This window comes from Pteropus alecto, unplaced genomic scaffold (genome assembly GCF_000325575.1).
Source record: "Pteropus alecto unplaced genomic scaffold, ASM32557v1 scaffold101, whole genome shotgun sequence".
NCBI lineage: Eukaryota > Metazoa > Chordata > Mammalia > Chiroptera > Pteropodidae > Pteropus > Pteropus alecto.
The window spans coordinates 16,647,115-16,659,268 of record NW_006432945.1 but is presented as its reverse complement, the minus strand read 5'-3'; the positions used below and the strand labels follow the sequence as shown (position 1 = coordinate 16,659,268).

The following is a 12,154-nucleotide window of genomic DNA, read 5'->3' as shown; positions in this document are numbered from 1 at the left end:
CATGTTCAATATGTCTACAAATACACGGATGTGGCTTTTTGGGTTTTAAGATATGACGGTATAGTATACCATCAATTCTGCGCTTCGTCAAATTTCTATATATTTACTGTAAACTACGAAAAGTACATATTTTATGGTAAAATATGTAACACATGCTCAGTTTAATAAATAATTTTTAAGGTGAACATCTGTGTAACCAACCCCTCAGGCAAAAAGAATAAACCACAGAACACCGCCAGCACCCAGAGCCCTCTGTGTGTGTCTGCCCATCATCACCCCTCCTCCCCTGACTGACTGCTGGCTTTGAAACAACCTTATCCACGTACTTCTTTATTCTTTACTACCTACATATGAATTATCAAAACACATAGCTGACTTTTGCCTATATTTGAACTTGATATGAATAGTCGCATGGCTTACATCTTTGTCTTATTTTGTTCGACTTCATGATTGTGAAATTCATCCACATGATTGTGTTTGGCTCTGTTTGATAGAGAAGGAAGAACATGCCGCATTGTATGGTTAGAATCTCTGATTTAAAAAAAAAACATTTTTCTGTATTTCTACATTTCCTATAATGTGTGTTACTTCTATCAATACAAGAAAAATCCCAATAAAAGCTGCTAAGACAAATTCCTGGCTAAAACTTTGCTGTGCCCACCTCTGTATCTCTTTGGTGCCTATTCCTTAACGGGAGCATTCTGGTAGCTTCAATGCCTAAAGAACACAGTTCCTAAAACTTCATTTCATAATGTATCAATGTAAGATGGTTTTCTTAGGGTGATGAGTTTTCCTAAATAAGCTCAAATTGGTTAAATATATATATTATCTGATTTATCCTCATGCCATACTTGTGAGGAATTTGAGGCACGAATTTTGAATCACATCAGTTAAAAGAGATCGGATTAAACGAACTATGTAATCCAAAGCCAAACACTATACGACTAATATTGGAAATTTCATCTTCTGACTCAGCCTACTGCTCAAATAAGATTTTGCTTAAGTTTCCATGCCCTCATACCCAGGATACTCTTTTAAAAATAAGAAAAAAACAGGGTAGAGCATGTACGGCAAAAATCTGTACCAAAAATTTCGAGCCTGATTTCAAGCACACGAGACACGTCTGAGCGCTCTCCAGCGTGCTTAAACTGAAACCCTGAGAACAGACACTGCAAACCGCCCTTTGATGACCAGGCTATTCTGTAATAACCACCACAAAAACAGCTCTGCGGAGAACCCTGGGATGAGTAACCCACTTTCACTTTGCACACACACAGGCCGCCGGATGACAGCGCAGAGGTGCAGTGGATGTAAGCTGGTGACGGGTGACAAATGAACGAACCACCAAAACAAGTGCGGGCTCTGATCCACAGGCCTTCTGGAGTAGAAAAGATGTATGAATACGTGGAAAAGTAGAGCGCCATTTATTAATCACGCGAAGAGCAATTCGTGATCGTGTCCCTCCTGCGTTTTTCATTAAGTGCCAGCTCCTCCCATCTTGTACCATGTCATCTGGCAACCTAAGCATTTCAGAGACCTTTCCGTAAGGGATCGTCTGTTCTTTAGCTTTCTGCCTTTTTTCTTCCTCATAAGAATCAGTGATAATTGTCAGAATTTCAGCATTTATAACCTGCCATGTAACCCGAATCGCCTGCTGAAGTCATACAACATGAGATCATGCTACCTCAGCTTTTCATTTTTGAAACATTTCCCGATGAAGTAACATCCTGCACCCTGACTCCCTGGTCCCCAGCCCCACAGGGGTCCGTCCGGCCCCTGGGTTGGAGGAAGGACGCTCTGGAGGGGCGAGACGGCAGCCCAGGAAGAAGCAGCGCCCGTCCTCGTCTGTCACTGCGAATTAATTACACAGGCATTTCTGCGGGGCAGGGGCTGTGCGCAGGAGACCCCCAAGCCAGCACGGGCTTCCTCAAAGGCAAGGGCTGGAACGCACTGTCTTTGCTACAAACATGTGGAGATGTGTTTTCCACAGCTGTGCTTGGCGTTGGTTATCACGTGTTCTGAAACCCCGTGGACCTCTGACAGACACGGGCATGAAAACGGAGCAAGGTTAGTGCTGCTCTGTCACTGACGCGCTGCAGAAAAGCTTGCTCTGGTCCTGTCCCTCCGAGGAGGGACATACTTGGAACCTAAAAGGCCAACAGATTGATGGCTCAAAGGCATCTTTGTCAAGTTATAGTGACTGCTGAATCCTAAAGTGAAAAAAAGTGTGTGTGGGGGGGAGGAATGGGAAAATGAAGTTCCCAATTTATTTTCAAATGAAACAGTCCTCCTTCCGATAAACATGATCCCTTAAATAATGGGCATGCAGGATGTCCCACAAGTCTTAGTGCAGGTTTTAGTAACTTGGAAGTGTACATGCTACAAATACATAATAAAACATGATTTGATGAGTGCGAGATTTATTGGGGGCATCGCTTTGTAAGTTATGTAAATGTCCAATCACTATTTTGTATACCTGAAACTAATTTAATATTGTATGTCCACTGTAATTGAAAAATAAAAAATTTAATAAATTAAAAACCTTAAAAATGTGATTTGACAGTTTCAGTGAATTTCTTTTTGTTTTCCAAAACATAAACTTAAAAGTAAATATTTTTCGAAATACAAAAAAATGGAATCAAGCTTACAAAGGATATTAAGTTTGTAGCATTTATACTCCTAAAATCATGAAAGCTTAAACCTCACTGACTTTCGAGACATCTGTCTTAGAAGTCACCCAAGTGACTCCAGGCGTACCAGAGAAGACTCGCCAAGTGAGCTCAGGTAAGCCACAGAATTGTGAGAATACATTGTTTTTAAGGAACTAAGTCTAGGGATGGTTTGTTATAAAGCAATAGATAACTGAAACACTGCTGACTCGAGGTTTTGAAAAATGCATGATGTGATGTATCTACAACCACTATTATCAACAGCTAACATTTTCTTGAACACTTACTATGTGAACTGCTCGAAGCGCATGACATGTACTAACTTATTTATGAAGTAGGTTCTGTCACCTTCATTTTGCAGATGAAAAACTATGAGGCTTTAGAGAGGCCAAGAAATCTTTCAAGGTCACACAATGAGCAAGTGTCAGGCCACGGAAGTTCAATCGTCATTCTCTACACTCATCCTCGCCAGGTACAGCGGGATTTTCACTGAGCTCTGTCATTCCTGTATCCACATCCTTGTTTCTCCTAATGCAGACGGAGGAGTCTGGGTCTTTAGCTCGTACTACACACCACTAGGCTCTGAAGAGAGCCTGCGGTTCGTTCCTCAGGCGCACATCGCAGTTGCTAGGTGCTAGTGCTTTGGTTGCCTAGCAACGGATGTTTCTTTATTCCATCAGGTGTGAAGAGCAAGCCCTGACTTCCAAAGATAAAAGAGTGACTTTTCACTGCTTTGTCATGGGTAGAGAACCTCTAATAAGAAAGGCACACAACGAAGCCTGGAATAAATCCAGTCGACTCTCCCTTCACACAGTAACCTACTCAAACAATCAAAACTACCGACTCATCCTCTGAGCGTCTCCAAGGAGATATCAGGCAGGGTCAAGTTTACACGCGAGGACTTTGGGACTGTGAGCTCAAGATGCTGTGATACAGCGTCAGAAGTGCACACCTACAGGTGCATTTTATGTCACGTAAATTACACATCAATAGAGTTGATTAAAAAATATAAGTTAGAAAAGGGAAATAAATATTCTGACATCAATAATTCAAAAGATGGGAGATTTCAGTGCAATAAAGATAATTAAAAGCAGAAGTTAAAAAAAGGAGAATAAATATTCTGACATCAATAATTTAAAAGATGGGAGGAGAAGATTTCAGTGGCTGTTTAAAGCATTCTAAAGTCAGCCTTAGGAAAAAGCTAGAGAGCGAACAACTTTAAATTTTATTAATAAAATGCAGAGTTAGGTACACATGCTAAAATTTAGGTAGAACCAATTAAAAATATACATTCTATGGCAGAGGTCAGTGAATTACTTTTGTAAAGGGTAAGAGAGTTAATATTTTAGGCTTTGCAGGCCATACTGTATCTGTCACAACCGCTCAACCCCACTAATGTAGCATAAAAGCAGCCACAGCCACAGGCATGGCTGTGTTCTAATTAGAACTTTATTTACAAAACCAGGCGGCTGGCCCCATTCGGCACAAAGGCCATAGTTTGCTGACCCCTGATCTAGGACTTTTATACCAGCAGATAAGGAGAAAAAAGGGCAGCAAAAAAACTATCACAGGAAGCTAGAAGGGGGAGGGGGAAGTCGGGAGAAAGAATGAAAAAACTTTAAGCAAGATAAATGACTACGGAGAGATGGGTAATCACAAGAAATGCCAATAAATTCAACTATTCTAAGATAGGACTACTAGATTGGATTGAAAAAATAAAAATTTTTAAAAATAAAAATGAAATGAAATTCAACCACAGCGACTATAGGATACATATTAGAAACGAAAGGCTAAAAATAAATTGGAAAAAGATGTGCTACTCTTTAAGGAAACCAACAAGAAACAATAAGAATAAAGATACTACATAATGAGTAAAAAGATGCATAACAATGAAGCCTCAGAATACAGGAAGCAAAAGAGTCCAAATTAAAAGGAGAAATTAACAAATGCATAATAATAATACGTAATTTTAACATGCAAGACTTTAACAAAGCTTTTTTTCAGAAGCTGATATACCAAGCAGAGCAGGCCATAGATTAGAACAACAGGTTTGAATCAAGTTATTTACATATAAAGAGAGAACAGTACAACAAATGTGTGCTTCTTTTCAAGCGCACGTTGGAAATTTATTTTAAATGAACCACGCACTAAGTAACAAAGGACAACAAATTTCAAAGAAACATTATCATAGAGACCATATTCTCTGACAATGTTCAGACACTAACGAGACTTGTAAATGACACGGGATAAAAAAAATTACAATGAGGAATATAAAACATTGAGAAAAGTATGACAATAAAATCATGTCCCTGCAATCAGAGTTTGTAATCTGGTGGGGCGAAAGCGAATGATCATTAGTCGGAAGTTAATACGATATATTATATATTATAGCTGTGTGCGTGCGTAAAGGGTAAGAGAGGTGTGCGTGTGCGTGCGTGTGTGTGCGTGTGTGTGCGCGCGTGTGCACGTGTGTGCGTGCGTGTGTGTGTGTACGTATGTTAATAACATATGATAGCAAACTGTGCTAAGTGTTATGAAGGAAAATCAGACAGTGTCAAGAGAACATGCCACTTGGGAACCCAGCATCTTCTGGAGGGGACTGTTCGGGTTCCCCGAGGAAATGACATTTTGGGGTGAGGGAAGGAGGAGGGGATGGGCATTTGGGCAAAGGGAAGAGCACATAAAAGGCCCTGAGGGGAGAGGAACGGGGTTCCGGGACGTGAAAGGCAGACAGTGGCCCTAGATGGCAGGAACAGAGCAGATAACCTGGAAGAGGTGTCGTCGGTTACACCAGGAGCAAGGTTCTTGATATGAAAATAGGAGATGACAAATAAGAACTGTGGTCAGATTAAACATCTTAAAAAATACAAAAAGCATTATTCGCATTTCACTGGCAAAGTTTTAAAGGAGGTATTCTACGTTTATAATTCTCAAGAACTTGTTCATTATTCTCAACAGCCATTATCTTGGCCAGCACATCAGCAGTTTCTCGAAGCTCTATCTTAGATAGCGTTTTTCACCATTAAGATGTTGGGTATTAAGGTCGCCCTTCGCACCATTTATTCTTTAGCCTTCTACCAGGACCGGCTTTCCACAAGCAGGCAGCTGACCTCGGTATTCAAGGAGCAGCACAAATCACCCCACGGTGGAGCCAAGTCCCTCCAGATTTCAGGGCGGTCCCTATGCCCGCTTGTCTCAGACTCCACACCTGCAAAATGGCGCTAGCATCCGGCTTGATGGTGGGGATTTAGAGGGTCTTCTTCCATGAAGAGGCAGACTGGTAGAATGTGACAGAAGGAAGGTAAACTTTGTAGGAATCCCACACCCACTGCCACCGAGAGCTGTGTGACTTTGGGCAGGTTACTTGACATCTCACTGCCCGAGTTTCCTCCTCCGTGACATGGGTTTCAAATAACACCGACCCTTAAAGTTTTGAGAATTACATAATTCACGTAAAGTACTTAGTACTCCATAAATATGAACCACAATTAGTAATGAAACTGTTTTTGTTGTTCATACTCAAAAGAAGTCCTTGCTAACAGTCTTTTCCAATAACCCCGAAAGGTTATTAGATATTGGAACAGATTAGCAAACACAAAATTTAACTATTTCTAAATGAAATATTTTTAATAGCCTCATACACACCTATACGTTCAGGACTGTTAAATTCTGCCTGAAGGTTGGGATTCTTTCGTAGGGACCAGCAGAATTCCTGAGATTCCTTATAAATCAATAAATCACTAATTTCATTTAAAGTTCTCGTGTCTCACCAATGCGTTAGGCATTCTCACCGCCTGGGCCGTGTCTCAGAAACGCACGCCGAGCCCTGCCATTCAGTCGGGGGCTCGCGTGTACGTCCGGGCACGTGGTGCAGCCGCATGCTACTTCCGACAGAATATAAAACCACCGCTCAGCTCTCAGATTGTGACGTTCTGAGCAAAACTGAGCCCACTCCAAGAGTGCTCACTGAAACGAACTTAGATTCAGTACAATCTCTTCACACCAAAAAAGTCCGTGCCCCTTCCATAGTGTCCTGGAAGCTGAATTACTTGAAGGAAATCTACTGAGAGAAAGCTGGGTAGGTGACCAATTTGGTCAGCCCCAGTTCAGGGGTGCCACAGGGTGGAAAGTGTCTGCCAGGCTCTTGGCCTGTATTGCATCCAAACTACCATTCGGGGCCGAAACAAAACTCTGAAAGAGGTTCTGAGTAAGAATAACCCAATTTTTTAAAGTGAAGAACTTGAAGAACATAATTTTGCTGATGCCAGCCCTGTTTCAATTAGATTATCAGAGACGATACTGGCATTAAATTTACAAACTTGCCAATATTCTACTAAATAATTCCTTAATAAATAAAATGCAAACAGACGACCTCCAAACTGTCTCCATGTTTTTTAAAAAATAATATCTAAAATTGCTTTGAAATGGTCTCCATGAAAATAGAATTTTTACAGCCAAAACACAACACCGAGATACAGAATACAATTTTCTAAGAATTTTCTATACGGTTTCACAGGACAACATAATATCTGCGTTTCAAGGCAGATAAACCATAAACCATAAACCATTTTACTGAGGAAGAAACAAAATTTCAGAAAGGTCAGCTTTATGAACAGTGCAGCAACACTGTCTGATGCATAAATCTGTTATCAGAAAAATTTCCCAACAAAACTTCCGAGTTCTAATACTTCAAAAGGCTATCTTGGGGCCATTAAAGTGCAGAAGCACAGTGCCAACCGGGGACAATCGGCGTGGGTACTAGATGACAGCCGCCTAATCAGCTAGATATAAGCAATAATCCTCTTTCATGGACTTCGATTAGACTCAGACTTTACCGAGGAAGAGAAAGTGCTTTGTTCCTTAAACAGTGATATGGGCTTTCTTTCTGCGGATGCTGGATTTTGTTGGCATTTAAAACTACCGTCTTGTTACTTAGGTGTCATTCAACTTTACTTAAACAATTAAAAGGTGCTGGTATCGGCACTAGCGGTGGCAGTGGTAGTGGTAACGGACTAGGAATCATAAGGGCGGCAGTGCACACGTCACTCGACTAAGCACCGGGCACTGTGCTCAGCGCGTGCGTGCATCGTGCATCCCGGCGCCTCATTAATGAACCGTCGACTCATTTAACCATCCCTTTTAGTGCCTTTGCCCTCACAGTTACCGAGGAAGGTTTGCTATTATTCTCATTTCACAGACGAGGAAACAAAGTACGAAGAGGTTAAGTAATGTGTCCAATGGCCCCTGGTGACTAAGTCATGGAGCCAGAATGCATACCTCTGAACCTGCTACCAGAGTAAAAATAACTCATTTTATCGATGGAATTTAACTAACTACATGTAAATACTGCTGAGGACATCAAAACAAACATTTTGCGTAATCTCGAAATTTTAAAAAAACACACAAAATATTCACCTTGTTTTCCCTTTCAAAACCTGAGTCCCCAAAGGACAAAATTTATTTCAATTTACATCTATAATAAGGCTGCGAATGCCAAATATGAGTATTTCCCCACCGTCTTTTCCACAAACTAAGCCCTGCCTTTTTTTTCTACTTCTCTTAGAAGTGAGAAGAGGACCACTGAATCCATACAGATTAACCACAGGACTCAGAACTAAGGCCACCTACAGCCACATGACTGTTATTTGTGCTGAGAAATCTCCCTACAAAGATAAGGCTGTAAATCAGTAAATCACTTCGTTAAATGCATCAGGAACTTCCCAGAAGTCCATCTGCCCCAACGAGGGACTGCTAAAACAATCCGGTCTGCACAATGTTCCCTCCACTTGGCAAACAACTCACTTATCAAGCAACTGGTACTGAAAAGCGGTGGTTAAGATCCTTGCCTGTTTCCACTGATCCTAAACTATTACGTGAACTCTTGCCCAGGTTCAGTCCGATCGCTGCACTGACAGACCCACCTTCGCTCTCTGTCCCACCTGAAACTCTGCGCCCTCCGCCATGCCCTCTCCCTTGTGAAGTCTACTGCGCCTCCATCTAGGCACTCCCTCCTTGTGATAAGCAAGAAGTTGAGCTGCTTGATCGACAGGCTCTGCTGGCCTTGGGCCGGGGTGGAGGGGGGAGGCGTCGACCAAAAGGGCAGGTGAGGCCCCATTCCCTTCGGCTGCTCTTTTATCGACAACTTTTTTTTTTTGAAATCTCTTCTCTCATACCTGTACTAGACCACAGATGAAATTAAATACACCAGGAAATGAGATCATTATAAAGAAAGATAACCAGAAGCCAGCAGCTGAAAGGGGGCTGATGGATCTAACAATAAATTCGATGAGAGACATCGAACTACACTGCATCATAGCCAGTTTAAGCTGAACTGGGTTAATTACACATTTCAAAATGGTCTCAGAGTCCCTAAAACTGAGGTTTAGAAATAAAAGAAAAGAAAGCCTTGAAATGCCAAAGTTTAAAGCATTCTGTCATCTAAATAAATTTTACAAAAATTTCTTTAACTCATTTGTCTCTAATGATAGGTATCAAATATGAATATACAAAATATTGTTAGTCTTTAAAGAACAGCTCTGAGTAAAAATGATTTAAACCTGTATAGATATAAAATTAGTCATTTTGACATCACATTTCATTTACAATCATTTTTAGTAGATTTATCATAGTCATTTATGTAGTTATTAAGGTATAAAACCAGTATTTATTCTAATTCTATTTTATTTTCGCTTCTTTCCATGTATCACATTTTTCCTTAAAAAAACAATTAATTCAGATAAAGATCAAATTTAACGTATTAAGATGCCAAAAATAGGCTTTTTATAAAGCTGAGGTCTTTAAACAAGAACTCATCTCATACGTTAAAATGTGTGTGCATTGTGTGTGTGTATATATATAGTGTGTAGCCATGCCCAGGGAAGAGAAGTGAGTGCAACATAAAATCCTGATTTTTCTCATAGGCTGTCAACACCAGCCATTTCAAATACTACTATTACTTCCTGCAGAAGGTGGCCAACCGTGTGATGCTTTTGCTGTGACCGGCGTGGAGCCACGCATGCAGAGGAAAGAATATGGAGGTTACAAGAGACTGGGGTTGACATCTTGGCTTCCCTACTCTAAATTAGGGAAAACGACTTCTTCTCTTGGATAGCCTCAGCTTGCTTATCTGGAAAAAGTGAGATACCGCCTCTTGATGTAATTGCCAAGGAGGTTAAAGATGATAATGTACAGGTTACTCGGTCACTACCTGGCACATCGTGGCCAGTTCTCCATGAATGTCTGCCAACCACCATGCATGCTGCTTCCTGCAGTTACGGTCCTAAGGATCTACGAGATATTGAAGTACTTCCTAAATAATTAAAGGAGTATTAATTATGCAATGAGGTCTTTAAGGTTCATATCTTTTCAACCAATAATTCCACTGCTAGGAAACTAGCCAAAAGAAATAATTAGAGATAGTGTCAAATATTTATGTACAAATGTATTCTTCAAAGCTTTATTTTTACAACAAAAACCTGGAAACGAGCTAAGCATCTAAATATTATGCTACATCTATATGGTTGCACAGTGTACAACAATTAAAATATTCATGAAGAATTAAGAGCATCCGAAATGCTCCCACTGAAATTAAAACCTAAGCCTACAGACCTATACCTCAACCATGTTAACAGTTACATTCAGATGTGTCAGTTACACACAAACACAGGTATGTGCAGAATAAAAGAATCTGGAGGAAATGTCAAAATATCAACAATGACTATCTTGGGATGATGAGAAAACAGGTAACTTTCATTGTTTTTTTCAATGCTTTTTTGTTTTTTTATTTTCTATTGTATACCTGAATTACTTTCATACTTAGAAAAAAATTTAATCCATCAATTATGTTAATTATTCTGTACATTCTAGTTTTTTAAGGATGATTTTTTAAATTATACCCATCTCACTTCCAAAAAGATGTGGGATAACTGACAAAAATATATACAACAGACTAAAATAAATAGATGAAGAGAAATGAATACAAAAAAAACCTACAAACTCTCAGGATACATCTATATACTTGTGTCTCTCAATCTAGCTGTCATGTCATACATATGTAGCTGTCACATACATTAGTCAAACTTTGTTTCAGATATTGAGAAGTGAAGGAAGTTTCTTCAACTTTCTCAAAAAGGGCATACTGCAGATATGGAAGATATTGTTTTAAACTGTACATCAGGAGTCCTACTTAACTAGGTGAATCTTGGTTATATGGTTGGGAGGAGAAGAGGCAGATTAAAAGTCAAGGAATCAAGCCCTGTAACAGGATGAGCATATGGCCCTGATCAGCAACCCAAGGAACATCTTTTAGAAATGCACAGGTACAAATATAGAGAGAAACAGATTTGGACGCTTTTCTCCTCACCTTTATTTTGTCATCTTTATTCATGTGCCTTCGAAGAAAAAATTAAATGTTAAGATTACACTTTAATTTCTACATAAAAAATAAATGAGAAAATAGACATTAAGAAAATAAGTTCCTCTTAACAAAATGATTGAATGTGTATTCAACACAGCACTTACCTTCACTGATGGCGTGAGGCTTAATAATGCAACAGGTACAATTGGTAAATTTAGCAGTGTTTGCTGGTCCACAAACTCCACTCGAAGGAAAAAATAACTCCATTTCCTATAAACAGAGAGAAATGACTTTGGCATGAGTAACCTCTTATCTTGAATGCCTACGATATTTATGTGAAAGGGGGAGAACTATACATTTACTTTAAAAGTTTCATAATATCAATTGTTTGCTTCAAATTTTCTAAAAAATGATTTTAACTGGTTAAAACTAGTGAACTAAACCCTGTTTAAAGTCTTACGATCAAAAGAACATATAAAGTATTAATTAAAGCAATGAGAATATGTATCATTGTGTCCCATTAATAAAATTGATAATGTCATAACATTTTGAGTGTTTAAGTAATCAATAGGAGGTTCTTATTTTCCCCATAGCATTAGGTCATGAGACACAGGTCCACTTTTAAACTTTTTATTAAACTACGTAAAATAAAATTAAAAACTAAAACGTCTTTATAGGAACAGAGATTAGTATTGAAGAATCAGAACTACAGCCTACAAGAGATTCACTTCTGATAGAAAGACACAGAATGAAAGCACAGGGATGGAAAAAGATGCTTCTTGAAAATGGAAACAAAAACGAAAGCTGGGGTAGCAATACTTGTATCAGCAGACTTTAAAAGAAAGGCTAGAGCAAGAAATAAAGAAGGACCCAGCAATTCCAAAGCACTAATTTTAAAAAAGCATGTGCCTCTATATGTTCTATATGCAGCCTTATTTACAAATAGCCAAGATATGGAGGCCACCTAAGTGTCCATCAACAGAAGAATGGATTCAGAGGTGGTACATATACACAAGGGAATATTACTCAGCCGTAAAAAAGAATAAAATCTTGCCATCTACGACAACATGGATGGATCTAGAGGGTATTATGGTGAGTGAAATAAGTCAGAGAGAAAGACAAATACCAC

General features: G+C 39.4%; 1 protein-coding gene across 2 annotated transcripts in view; it reads right to left on the bottom strand.

Annotated features, from left to right (window-relative positions):
* Positions 1-12,154, bottom strand: part of NME7 (NME/NM23 family member 7) — a 90,502-nt gene that overhangs the window by 50,636 nt on the left and 27,712 nt on the right. For both annotated transcript variants that reach the window (XM_006907823.1, XM_025043902.1), the window contains exon 7: positions 11,190-11,295. In XM_006907823.1, coding sequence (XP_006907885.1) covers positions 11,190-11,295 — 106 coding nt within the window. The remainder of the gene's footprint in view (positions 1-11,189; positions 11,296-12,154) is intronic.